The sequence below is a fragment of the Hoplias malabaricus genome, chromosome 18 (assembly GCF_029633855.1).
Source record: "Hoplias malabaricus isolate fHopMal1 chromosome 18, fHopMal1.hap1, whole genome shotgun sequence".
In the NCBI taxonomy this organism is placed as follows: domain Eukaryota; kingdom Metazoa; phylum Chordata; class Actinopteri; order Characiformes; family Erythrinidae; genus Hoplias; species Hoplias malabaricus.
Window position 1 is genome coordinate 19,515,800 of NC_089817.1, and position 14,514 is coordinate 19,530,313.

Consider the following 14,514-nt stretch of genomic DNA (forward strand, 5'->3'; position numbering starts at 1 on the left):
TGTAAAAATTACATAATTTCCTAAACTGTTCAGCAAAAAGTATTAATAAAAGTGCTACAATATTTCTCAAACGTGTGTTATATTTGGTTTTATACCATAGCAATGCAACAGCTCATCTCCAGCGCTGACATCTTTGCTTGTTCTAATGGTTACTGTAACACCTGAAGCAGAGAAAGCTGGAACATCTGAATTAAGCCCCAGACTGAAGGAGATGCTGGTGTTAGGGCAGCAGGAGTGGTTAAGCAGACTCAAAAGGGGGAACACTGCAGTGGCAATGCGCACTTCCCATGTGGACTGCACTGCTAGCCTCGTGTTCTCTACAAGAGAAAAAAAGGTGAGCTGCAAATTTAGCCTTTGGTTAGAACAAATAGGGTAGAACTTCAACCAATGTCCTTAGCGCTCCTGATCACTGTTCATACTCTTATCTCCATGCAGCTTTTCAATAAAGACTGGGATTTATAATTTTTAGTCCCATTTTACCCTGTTCTACAATGCTGTTGGCTGGATATTTTTGGTTGATGGACTACTCTTGGTCCAGTAGAGACACAAAAAGATTTAACAACTAAAGCAACACTCTGTCTTACCCACTCATACCAGCGCAACACACATTAAGGGGATGAATAAATAAAGTGAACTGATGCAGAATATTATTTAAAAAAAATAAAAATAAAAAGTTGGGTCTGACCTTTGACTCTGATGGCAGTCACAGCCTGAGCATTACATCGAAGTTGCATCATGTGTCTCAGGGCTGTACTTCCCAGCATACTCCCTGATTCCTGTTCACAGCATTGCCATATTTCTGGCAAAGACTCCACCTCTTTCAGCCTTTCACAGAGCATAGCCATTGTGAAAGCAAGCAAGAAGCGTAAGCTGGGAGAGTGGTTAAGTACATGTGGTAACAAGCTATAGATGCCCAAGTAAGGTGTGCCATAGTAACAATTCAAATAGTCAGAAGAACTGCTTGACTGCTCTATATTCAGTTCTGACAGTGAGTATAGATTTTCTTCCAAGGAGCCAGATTGCTCATTCTTTACATCACTGTTGGCAAGAGCTGCTCCTGGCAAAACATTAACTTTCCTGAAATGACACCCTCTTGCCCTTTGGACCACTTTTAACTCAGCTTTAAGGGCCATTCTCAAAGCCAGATGTGCCAGCACTCCAAGAGCCAGCAGCTCAGATCCAATAGGACACTCCCAACTGTGATATTGCCTCCATGCCTCGGCTGCGCACCACTGTCCACAATATTGAGCATAGCTACAGCCAACACATGGCACAATGCTCAAAGTCTGACACAAGCAGTGATGGCAGTACCTGTGCTCTGTTCCAAAAATATCACCTTTGCTGGTCTTTGTATGGTGTCCATCGCCTGGTATAAGGACAAAGCAGAAAGCCTTATCCTTAAATAACACCTCTCCGGCTGACTTTTTGTCAGTGGCTAACAGATGACGACCCTTTTCAGGACTAAACTGAACAGATATTCCAGCTGGCAGACAGGAAATGGCATCTTTTTCATCTGCAGTCTGTTGTGCCTGATGTTCCGAAGATGGCACTTTTGATTGTTTCTGTTCTTTGAGTTGATCCACACACTTTTTTCGTCTGTCCAGCAGCTTCCTCTGCAGGTGGCTTGGATAGCCTTCATCAAAAGCCCGTTGAATATCCTCCAGACATTTCTTAAAAACATACACAGCCAAATATGTCAAACTTAGATATGCATACCTTACTTTGGTAGAAAAAGCACTGTAACATAGAAGTTACAAAACTAATTTATATACAGAAAAGACTCTTACATTGTATAAACCAAGGTGGAAAAGGGCAGCTGAACGGTTGGCATAGCATAAAGACAGCTGTTCTGTATTTTTTCTAGCATGACACACACCCTGAAAAATAAAAAGCATATATTGAGCATATAGCTAATCTTTGTGCATATAATCCTAATCCTTGCCACTATTTATCTATAAAGTTTCAGGCATTCTCTAATAATTTTCACACTAAAGTTTTTTTTTTAAAAATATGCAATATATGTGTCAAAATTTAATCCGTTTATTCTTTATTATTTTAATGGTCATCTGCCATTATTAGCAGTATAAATTGGTAATACTAAAGCTACATTCACACAGCAGGTAAAAGTGGCCCAAACCCTTCATAAGTGACGTAGACATTTCGTTTGTGTGGCTGCGTCAACAGCACAAATTGCATTAAATCTGATTGGCGCCACTCTCATATGTGGCATTGAAATACAATCCATGTCTGATCTGTGGCAATGCAACTTTTCATGTGACTTTTAAGTCACTCTGGCTTTTGAAAATAATCCACGGACTCTGGTCTAAAGTATTTTTATTTTAATTTGAGTTGTTTAGGACATGGAAACAGACTGGTCAAAGAATTTAAATTTTCTAAAAAAATATTGGGAAATGAAAAATGTGTTAAAGTTCTTAATCCAGGTTCTTGTCACTCATTTATGAGAAAATAAAACTGGTGGAAATTTGTATTAAGTGTTTTTATAAAACAAACACAAGTGATTATGGCTTAGTTGTTCTGTATCAGTTTTATATTATTTCTTTTGGTATAAAGCTGCTTAAATATGTATTAATGAAATGTTATACTCATGTCAGTGCTTTAATATCCTTTAAAATATTTAACTAATAATAATTTAACAGAGTTTAGAAAACAGAAAGAGTCATTTTGTGATACACAGCTGCATACTAAAACACTAATCCAATTAATTTTTCCATAAAACAGAATGGCATTTCTTTCAGGTCAGGTCTTATGAAACATTGGCTGTTTGCTCATTCAGGTCAGTTTAGAAGCGTGATCTGTTTAGACTGATGTCAGATATAGATCACATTGTGTCGACAGTGTCAACCGGAGAACCAAAAAATAAATAAATAAAATAATCAGATATAATCAGGGAATCAAATTTGGGCCACTTTTGTCTGCTGTGTGAGCGCAGCCTAATACTAACATGCAAGAAATGCTGAAGTAAGAGTTTTTTTGCCTTACACACAGATCCATTAAAAAAAATTTTAATATCATGTAAAAGTTGATTAATTTACATAATTCCATTCAAAAAGTTAAACTTTCATAGATTATAGATCCAGGGCCCACAAATTTAACGACTTCAAGTATTTAATATTTATTTTCATATAAATTGGTCTTCCTGCTCATAAAACCCACTAAATCAGGATTTCAAAAAATTAGAATACTGTGGAGAAATCAGCCCAAATTTTGCAGGGCATGAATGTTTTCAACTGTGTGACACACTAATCATCTACTAAACTCAAAGCACCTGCACAGGTTTCCCCAGGTGTTATTAAATTGCTTCAGTTTGGTTCAATATGGGAAAGACTGCAAACATAACAACTGGCCAGAAGACCATCATTGATAACATTGACTCCATAGGATGGGTAAGCCACAAAATTTCATAGCTAAGGAGGCTGGCTGTTCACAGAGTGCTGTTCCTTGGATCAAGCCACTTCTGAACCTGAGCCAACGTAGGAAGCGTCTCAACTGGGCCAAGGAGGATGAGGGCTTGACCGTTGGCCAGTGGTCCAAGGTCCTCTTTTCCGATGAAAGTAAAGTGTGCCTTTCATTCGGGAATCAATGTCCAAAGGTTTGGAGGAAGACGGGTGAGGAACAGAACCCAAACTGCTTAAGGTCCAGTGTGAAATATCCACAGTCAGTCATGATTTGGGGTGCAATGTCTGGTGCAGGTGTTGGTAAGCTCTGCTTTGTTAAATCCAAGGTCACCACAACAGTCTACCAGAATGTTTTAGAGGACTTCATGATTCCTTCTGCTGAGGATCTGTATGTAGATGCAGATTTCATCTTCCAGCAGGAACTGGCCCTTGCTCATGCCACCAGAAGCACCAAAGCCTGGTTTGAGGGGTATTCTATGGGGCATTCTCAAGAGGAAAATGAGGGCCACCAGATACAACAACAAAGAAGAGCTGACAGCAAGCATCAAGGAAATCCGGGCTTCCATAACTCCCAGGCAATGCCACAGGCTGCCTGCCTCAATGCCACCTCACATCGAGGCAGTGTTTAAAGCAAAGGGATTCCCAACCAAGTATTGAAGATTGACATATTGTTTTGAAAGTACTATATTTTGATTGATTTGATGTGATCCTAATTTCTTTATTTTTTTCTGCAGAAAAGGAGTAGTTTGGGCTGATTTCTCCACAGTATTCTAATTTTTTGAAATCCTGTTTTTGTGGGTTTTATGAGCTGGAAGCACAAATTATGTAAAAATAAACAAATAAATACTTGAAATCATATATATATATATACACCCACATATTTGGAAAAATACTGTAATTATATTTATAATTATAATATATTGTAATTGTAATTATAATATATTAGTTGCACCAAAATACACAACGTGCCTCTTTGAGGGTTAGTGCAAGTAGATCACACATTGTAAAATTCTAAATATCAAAAATGAACTTTATCTTTACCTTTGAGTAATACAGGGCAGCAGATGTGTAGTCATTGTTTTTAAAGCTGAGGTTTCCTTGATCTTTAAACTTTGTTGCATATTCAACAGACTTTTTCACAGGGTATCTTTCAGAAATTCTGCACAAAGTTTTAAGGTCCTCTTGCCTGTATTGAAATAATGAGTATTAATGAAAGATGACATGAAAAAGCATTTTAATTTGAGGTATATAACTAACTTAAGGTTAAGGCTTAATCCCATCCCCCCTTTTCTCACAACATTGTCCGATGAAACACTGCTACTTTGGACTCTGGTATGAGCTGGAGTGGAGTTTGTGATCCAAAGCTATGTATTTATTATTTAAAATTTTGTTTAATTATCATAATCATTATTAGGTGTTCAAGCATGAAGTACTTATTTTAAGCAGAGCCTGGATGATGAGAGATAAAATTTCAATTAAAATTTTTTTTAATAATAATTTTTTTTTTTAATTGAGGAATTTGACACAAAAATGGCAAGAACAATGCCTGTCTTTAAACAATTGTACGATTCAAAGCCTTACAATCACAAGGAAAAGCCTGTTTTTTATACTAATACCCTAAACAAGAAATAAAAAGAGAAATAAATACAAATACAAATAAATAGGATAAAAAATAAATAAATAAATATATAATAATAAAAATGAAAAAAACAAACAAATAAAAATAAAGGAAAAACAACAAAAAGACAGAAAAAGAGAAAGTAATAGAGAAAAAAGAAAGCCCCCAAAATAAACAATAAAAAGAAGGAAGAGAGAGATTCTGGGAAATCGTATCATTGATATTATTACTACTAATAATAAGATAAATAAGTGAAAAAGAGGAAAGGAGGGATTAATCAGTTGGCATAGTCTGAAGTGAATTGAAATATAAAAAAAAGGAATTCCATTTTGCGTAAAACGCAGCAGTTACCTTTCAAAGTCAGTCTGATTTTTTCCAATTTAAGGAAATGCATCATGTCATTGAGCCACGTGGCAATCGAAGGGGACCTTGAAGACTTCCATACAAACAATATTCAGCGTCTAGCTACTAGAGATGTGAATGACAGTATATCTAATTTAATATTAGTGAGTAAGTAAGTGTTTATAGGGAAACCAAATATTGCAATGGAGGGACACATTTCTATCTTACTCCCCAAAACCTTTGATATTGTTTCAAAGTAATTAACCCAAAATCTTTGTAGAGCTAAACAATAAAAATACATGTGACTAAGGTCACAAGGTGAAAATCCACATTTACCACAAACATCACTGACAGTGTTCGAGTAGAATCTAGAAAGCTGAGATTTTGATTGATGTACTCTGTGCAATATCTTAAATTGTATCAGCTGTAGCCTAGCACAAGGTACACATCGTAGTACTCTATTGATTACCCTATCCCACCACTGGTCAGTGAAGGTTGTAGCCAATTCACGTTCCCAATTTAGTCTGGATTTATCAAAGATTTGTGTGTCTAATTCCATAAGTTTACAATAAACCTTGGATATCAGAGATCGAAGGGATCCAGATGCAGAATATCGTCCCAAGGGGGTCCATCGGATAGACGAATATAATTAGGAAAAACAATACAAAGGGAGGAAATACAATGTCTAAGTTGAAAATATCTAAACAAATGGGAGGGAGGTAGATTAAAGTCTGAGGACAATTGGGAAAAGGAACAAAAAATTTGATCTTTGTAAAGATCACGAAAGCACTCTATGCCCTTATCGTGCCAGGTGCGAAAAACAGAGTTATTTAATGCCAGAGCAAATAAGTGATTGTGTAATATGGGCAATGACAAGGATGGTGACAGAAAATGAAAACATTTTCTAAACTGTAACCAAATGCGTAGAGTAGAAAGAACCAAATAATTATTTGTATAGTTCGAGAGCTTGAGTGGTAAGGTTGAGGCTAACAATGCTAATAAAGAGGAAGAAGATAAGGATTGTACTTCCAATTTTGCCCACCACAAGTAAGGAGAATGAAGCCAGCACAATATTTTTTTAATATGTTCAGCCCAATAATAGTAACGAAAATTAGGCAGAGCAAGGCCTCCCTCAAATTTAAACCAATGTAAAAGTGATTTATTAATCCTAGGGGACTTATTGTCTCATGAAATTGGTGACAAGCTGGTCCAGTGATTTAAAGAAACTCTTGGATAAATACAGTGGGAGGGTTTGAAACAGAAAAAGGAATTTTGGCATAACATTCATCTTAATAACATTTATTCTGCCAATTAGGGATAAGGGAATAGATCTCCATTTCTGTAAGTCCATTTTAACTTTATCCATCAGAGGGAGTAAATAGTATTGAATAGAGAGGGTAAGGTGCGAGATATATGAACCCCTAAATACTTGAAACCTTCCGGTGCAAGTTTAAATGAAATTTGGAATTTATTCAGTAGTAAAACTAATGAATTCAAAGGATAACATTCACTCTTCTGCAGGTTAATTTTATAGCCTAAAAAGTGCCAAAGTTATTTAAGAATGCGAGAATGTTTAGAAGGGATCTTACTGGGTCTGAAACGTAAAGGAGCAAATCATCAGCATACAGTGACAATTTTATTTCCATACCAAATCGAGAAATTCCCTGGAAGTCTGGAAGAGCTTTTAAGGAGACAAACAGGGGTTCGATGACCAAAGCGAATAATAATGTGGACAAGGGGCAAACCTCAACCCTAGTCCCTCAAGACAATGGAAAATATTCTGAGCTGATACCATTGGTGTATATACTCGCTCTTGGGCAGGTATAAAGTAATTGTATCCAGGAGATAAAATTTTCACCAAATCCAAATTGACACAAAACTGCAAACAGATACTTCCACTCCATTCGGTCGAACGCCTTTTCAGCATCCAATGAGATAATGACTTCAGGAACGGAAAGGGAATGGTTTTGTTGAATTACATTTAAAAAGGTTCGAACATTAAAGAAAAGATACCCACCTTTAACAAAACCATTTTGCAATAAGGGAATTTATGGAGGGAAGCTCCAAATGATCAAAAAAGGAGGATATCTCTATATCATCAATCAGAGATTCAGATTGATATAGTAAGGAATAGAATGTTTTAAAAGTGGAGTTAATAAATAGGGGGTCAGAGGAGAGTGTGCCATTAGAGTCTGTGATGTGAGATATTGACCGGGATGTTATTTGTCTTTTTAACTGATGAGCTAAAAGTCTTGATAGTTTTTCCCCCTGCTCAAAATAACTGCTACACGTACAAAGAAACTTCTCAGCTTCAGCTGTAGTGTTTAAGTCAAATTCAGTTTGTAACTCCAATCGTTTTTTTAATAGCTGAGGTGATGGACTAGTTGAATTAAGTTCATCTACTTTAGCAATTTCAGTGAGCAGACTTTGTAGTTTAAGCTTATGAGTTTTATTAAGATGGGTCGTATACTATATTATTTGCCCTCGTAGATAAGCTTTGAGTGATTCCCATAATAAAGAGAGTAGGAGATGGAATCATTTTTGTTGAGGGTTATATACTTATCAATAGAAGAAGAAATAAAATAGTTAAAAGCATCATCAGAAAGTAGGAGATGATTAAACTTCCAAGGAACTATGACCCTGTGACAGTTTGGAAAATTATCAAAAATGAGTTGTCAAAATTTGGAGCATAGATATTCACCAATATTACTTTGGCATTAGTTATGGTACCACGCGTGATCAGATATCTGCCATTCACATCTGAAATAGTATCTTCTAAGGTAAATTTGACCCCTCTCCTGATCAATATGGCCATTCCTCTAGTTTTATAATTAAATGTTGAATGGAAAATGTGGTCGGCCCAAGAGCATTTTAATTTGTAGTGATCTTTGTTCTGTAGGAACATATCAGCATTTAAACGTTTAAGGTGAGCAAATACTTTAGAGCGTTTGATTGGATTATTTATCCCTTTAACATTCTACATCAAAAAATTAAGATTAGCACCAGGAGCGAATTTAGAATTATTCATTCAACATTCATAGGGAAAGAAGGAGAGAAAAAAAAAAACACCCGCATAAAACCCATGCATGTCCCTCCAACCAGAACCTGAGGGACTGCGCAAATGCTCAAAAGTGAGCATAACTCCCAAATCAGAAGTTCCCGATGACTCAGCATGAACCCCACAAGGGATCCCGCGGAGCAAAAATATTTACATGAGTTAAATTTCCAATTAATGCAAATATAGATGTAGCCAGAGGTAGCGATACTGAGTATCCTGGTCGGTTATGCAAGGAGAGTGCCTAGCTTATACATATTAAGGCATAAGACCTGCAACAATTATAATAATAATAATAATAATAATAATAATACAGTATCCATATTAGAAACAGTGTTGGTAAATAAAATGATTATTACAAAAACAAATTGTAACTATTACAGAAGGTAATAGTGTCGATGAAATATTTGTGGAAATACTTGCAAAAAACAAACGCACTAATTGTAACAGAAATGAATCACTGTAGAGTTCTGTAAACGATTTACATGGAGAGAACCTCGTGTGGTAGTACAACAGTGGTTAACTGCGATAATGGCGGTACGTAACCAAGTCTTCAATGTGCTAATGAAGAAAAAATGTACAAACGTAATACAGACGTTTCAACTAACCACACCAAGTTATTACGTGAGTGTTGAAATTAACTGTTTAGCCTCCTCTGCATTTGCAAATATGCGCTGGATGCCGTTATGTGTGAGACGGAGACGCGCAGGGAATAGAAGAGAATATCTCACTCCTTCTTTCGCTTGTAGAAGTTTGCGGACCTCATTGAAAGCTGCGTGTTCTTTCGCCACCTTTGCTGTGTAGTCCGGGAAGACTGCGATCTTCATAGCGGAGAGAGTGATCCACTGTCGCTGTCTCGCACGTCTCAAAATCTCAGCACATTCTGTAATAATAATGGAGCCTCGCAACAATTGGGAGCGGTGCTTCTCCCTTCCTAGAGCCCAGAGTGCGGTGTGCGCGGTCAACCACCGGGGCCTTATCCAAATCAAAAGACTGCACGAGAAGGTCAGAGACCGTAGGCCCCGTGAGAGAAAACGACCTGTCCTCTGGAACTCCTATAATTCTGATGTTCTGACGGCGAGACCTGGACTTTAAGTCATCACATTTTGCATTCAACGCAGTCACCTCCATTTTTAAAGCAACCACCTCCGACTGCAAAGCGAGGACATCATCAGAACAGGTGGACAGTGTTGCATGTCAGAAACTGTAACTTTTAAAGTCGAAACCTCCGTTCTTGTGGCATCTAGTTCACGAACGATTTCCGCTTGGATCTCCTGCAGCTCCACCCGAATCAATGATTTCAGCTCCTCCAGTACAGCTTGAACAATTCGCTCGCCGCTGACCGGGGGGATGATGAAGTCGAGGCGGTGCCCTGGAGAGCAGGCCTTATCAGCAGCTGGAACGACCCCGGATCTTTAGACGATTTTTGTATATCGCTTGCAGTGGCTGACAAATAGGTAAATGAAGATAATTTTGCATTAAAAGACAAAATAAAAACTTTGCTCCATGGAGACTTCCCAACACACGTCTACTCCATGCCACGTGACAAACAAAACCCTAATAATAATAAGAAGAAGAAGAAGAAGAAGAAAAATCCTAACAATTACAATATGGTCCTACACTAAGTGTTAGGACCATAAAAATCAGAACAAAAACAATAGGGTTCCTTGCACTTCGTTGGGGTGTGTTGGGGTTGGGGTTCTCGCAGAATAGGCCTGTTTGGAAGCAATAGGCCTACATTGTTGACATGCTACCTTTAAAATCATGTCTATAACTAGAATCCGAAATTTGAACCCATTTGAATAAAGTATGAAGGAATCGAAATGTCAACATTCGTTCTATAATTGCCCAGGGTGAGACTCATGTGAATGTTTTGGCACCAAGCTCAAGAGAACTGGACAAAATATCACAGACTTGTGGAAAAAAGTATGTTTTGCAAATTAGCTCAAAATCTAAGTGGGCGGTGCTAAATGATCCAAATAGCAAATTAGTTTGTCTTAAGCCAAGGAATCAGGGAAAAAAAAGATTTTGTCTCTAGGCCTTACAGTGTAGGAGATATAGACCTCAATGCGTTTCCCTTTACTATAGCGCCACCATTTGGCCAAAGAATGTCATTTTCCTTGACTGAGTTATTTCACACCTGCTGTACCTTGCTGCCAAGTGAGGTGTTTCTGAGCCTTATGGTCTTTGCTCCACATTGCATTTTGCATAATGCCTCAGATTAACTGTAGTCCAACAGCACCATGTATAGTCTTAGACTGCCATCTGCTGGTGAGAAATAATTAATTTCCCATATTTTTAGATCAGCCATGAAAGCACATACAGAAATATTGAGTGTGTACTTCTATGTGGATATTTACCTTACATGGACATATGTGGTATCAGCTGAATCCTAAGGATCTGAACTTGAATACTTCTCAAAAAATTGTTGCACTTTTATTACTATGCAGCTTACAGGCCACTTCCAATAAGAGAGATCTAGCATGTATTCCTCAAGTCAAATATATGCTATATGTGTACACTAATATACACCTATAACTCAAAAACGCTTTTCCCAAAAATTTGAAAACTTCACATACTTGATCAGAGCAGATGTCATAATTAAGTTGAAGTTGGACTTAATTTGTTTGAGTTATAGCTAAAAGAATGTTTAAAGCTCCACACAATTCAATTAATTGTTTTATTACAACAAAAGTTTGTCCAAATGTTGAACTTTTTTTGATAATTATTTACCTACAGACTCCAACAAGGTCAACTGTTTGGGAATATCGCAAAAATTCCACGGACTAGTTTGAAAAGGTTCAATTTTGAACATTTGGAAACTGAGAAAAAGCAAAGCATTTTTTGACAACACTTGCAATTACAAAGTTGTTAGGCCCTCTGCAGAGTATAAAAAGAAGCAAACTGCGTGTCAATATGCTTAATTTTCACAGAGATATATAATATTTTCTTGATATAGCGCCCCCTAGTGGACCTTGTTAAGGTTGTCAAACAGCTGATTGGTCGATGACAATCACAATTTTGCTCGAATCGAGTTGTCCTTAATTTTCCCTCTACAGCCTTGCCCATAGAAGCAGCATGCCAAGCGGCGGTCCGATCCACCTTACGGATGCTGAGATATAAACTTGAAGCATTTACAGCGACCCCTATATGAATATTGGCTTCTCCTTTGACAAGCTACCTCAGAATCATGTCTGAAAGTTGAATATGAAACGTAAACACATTTGAGTAAAGCATGAATTTGTTATAGATTTTTAAGTAAAACATAAAATAAGCCGAAAGGGTTCATTTGCATATGGCGGCCATCTTGAATCGAAATTTCAAAGTTTTTTTGATAATTATTAAGCTACAGGCTCCGGCGAACATTTTGATACCAAGCTCAAAAAAATTGGACAAAAATCCACGGAGGAGTACACAAAAGTAGGTTTTGCAAATTATGCAAAATAGCAAAAAATCTAAGTAGGCGAAGCTTAGTGGTTGTATGTACCTTTTTGATTTGGCAGGACCCATGGAATCAAGGAAAAAAAAAAGATTTCGGCTCTACGCCACACGGGGTGGAAGATCTTTCAATGAAAGTGTTTTCCTTCGCTGTAGCGCCCCCTTGAGGCCAATTGGGCTGATATTTTGCGCCTGAGTAGCGAGACTGACTACTACCTATTGACCAAGTCTCAAGTCTCTAGGCCTTACTGTTTGGGCTGTGCGATTCGTTTTATGGCAGAAAAAGAAAAAGAAATATAGCCGCAAGCGACAATTCCCGGGGTCCAAGCTGGTATTCGCTGGTAGAAGAACAATGTGCTAGCATATGAGCTGTCCTGAGATAGTAGGGGCTTTTGGGGAAGTTTGTGTAGTATTTGTAAGGTGTTTTATTCATATGAGCTGTCCTGAGATAGTAGGGGCTTTTGGGGAAGTTTGTTTAGTGTTTGTAAGATGTTTTATTCATATGAGCTGTCCTGAGATAGTAGGGGCTTTTGGGGAAGTTTGTGTAGTGTTTGTAAGGTGTTTTATTCATATGAGCTGTCCTGAGATAGTAGGGGCTTTTGGGGAAGTTTGTTTAGTGTTTGTAAGATGTTTTATTCATATGAGCTGTCCTGAGATAGTAGGGGCTTTTGGGGAAGTTTGTGTAGTGTTTGTAACGTGTTCTATGCATATGAGCTGTCCTGAGATAGTAGGGGCTTTTGGGGAAGTTTGTGTAGTATTTGTAAGGTGTTTTATTCATATGAGCTGTCCTGAGATAGTAGGGGCTTTTGGGGAAGTTTGTTTAGTGTTTGTAAGATGTTTTATTCATATGAGCTGTCCTGAGATAGTAGGGGCTTTTGGGGAAGTTTGTGTAGTGTTTGTAAGGTGTTTTATTCATATGAGCTGTCCTGAGATAGTAGGGGCTTTTGGGGAAGTTTGTTTAGTGTTTGTAAGATGTTTTATTCATATGAGCTGTCCTGAGATAGTAGGGGCTTTTGGGGAAGTTTGTGTAGTGTTTGTAAGGTGTTCCATGCTGTTCTGGCATCTCTTTGGAAGTGTAGCGTGAGATGGATTAGTAGCGGATGACAGACACAGTATAGAGCACAGAAGTCACTCTGGAGTTGCACTCTGGTTTCTCACCCTAATGTTCAGGAGCCCCAAACAGCAGATATGATGTGGAGTGGCTTGTACTCGAGTCTGTTATCAGTGGACAGAAGACACTCTCTGCTGGCAGTGTTTGGTTGTGGACTATTCTCTGTCCAGCAGTGATGCTGAGGGATTTAAAATGCCAACACCTGAGTCATACCTGCTGTATGGAGGTATGGGTGTCCAGACCATTGAAGAGCAGGGTGAAAGCGAGCAGTCTTTGCAGAGCAGGAGCGTAGCATATGACAGTTCCTGATACAGGAGCCACACTTGAATATAGATTTTGTAGTGCTTTAAAATGTGATCCTTGGTGCTCTGGATTGTAAGAAGAAGGGGTAGTAGATGAGTGGGTAAATTTCTGTTCTGCAGGCAGGTGAACATGGGGCTTGGGTTACAGAGACAGCACAGAGCACAGAACTGACTCTGGAATTTCACCCTGGATTCTGACCCAATGTTCAGGACATCCACAAAGTATATTTAATATGGGTGGTGGATAATTCTCAGCACTGCAGTGACACTGACATTGTGGTGATAGGTCAGTGTGTGTAGTGCTCTTATGAGTGGATAAGACACAGCAGTGCTGCTAGACATTTTAACACCTGTGTCAACTCACTGTCCACACTGAGATACATATATGTTATTGGTCAAACTTATAGACATAAATTCAGACACAGTTGCTCATACATTCTCAGCATTGTAGTGACACTGACATTGTGATGCTATGTGAGTGTTTATTGTGCTCTCATGAGTGGATCAGACAGAACAGTGCTGCTGGATAATTTTAAAACCTGTTTCCACTCACTGCCTACACAGTTACACACACACACTCTGTTGGTCCACATTATAGATAAAAAAGGCAGAGACAGTAGGTCATACATTTGCAGCATATCTGCTGTGTGTGTGTCCTGACCATTGAAGAACATGTGAAAGGGAGCAATGAAAGTATGCAGAGCAAGAGGTGCACCCCTTTCTGTAAAGTGCTCCTTCGGACAGTGGAGCTGAAAACTTGGACACTGAAACAAAAATAAGGAACCAATCATGATGTTATTGTTGATTTGTTTAGATATGTTTTCAATTGTCTCTGTCCTCTGGCCCTCTCTGACTGGCAGGGGGGAGGGGAGGGGGAGAGGTGACAGTCTGTGTGTGAGAAGGAGAGGGAGGGGCTGAGGGGGGAATCTGCATAGCTAGTCTGCAGGGGTGGGTATAAATGAGATATAACGGACATATATTTGATCAAGAACTAGTCCTTGGATCAAAACCCAATATAGACATATGTGGTATCATGAGAATCGTAAGAACCTGAACTTTAGTAATTATCAAAAAAATGTGGAACTTTCATTACTGTGTGATTGCAGCCTCTGCTTAAATAGAGATGTGCAGCTTGCCGTTGAAAAATCACATAAAAAACAGCTGTAACTCAAAAATGCTTTAGGCATATGTTATGAAAATGCACAAGGTCCTTTTCCATGATGTTCAGAATA

At 38.2% G+C, this 14,514-nt stretch overlaps 1 protein-coding gene across 2 annotated transcripts in view; it reads right to left on the reverse strand.

Annotated features, from left to right (window-relative positions):
* The window catches only part of smyd4 (SET and MYND domain containing 4), a 92,023-nt gene that overhangs the window by 34,656 nt on the left and 42,853 nt on the right, over positions 1-14,514 (reverse strand). For both annotated transcript variants that reach the window (XM_066650987.1, XM_066650986.1), the window contains 4 exons: positions 4,458-4,602; positions 1,788-1,877; positions 686-1,670; positions 96-317 (listed from right to left, as the gene is read on the reverse strand). In XM_066650987.1, the coding sequence (XP_066507084.1) occupies positions 96-317; positions 686-1,670; positions 1,788-1,877; positions 4,458-4,602 (1,442 nt within the window). The remainder of the gene's footprint in view (positions 1-95; positions 318-685; positions 1,671-1,787; positions 1,878-4,457; positions 4,603-14,514) is intronic.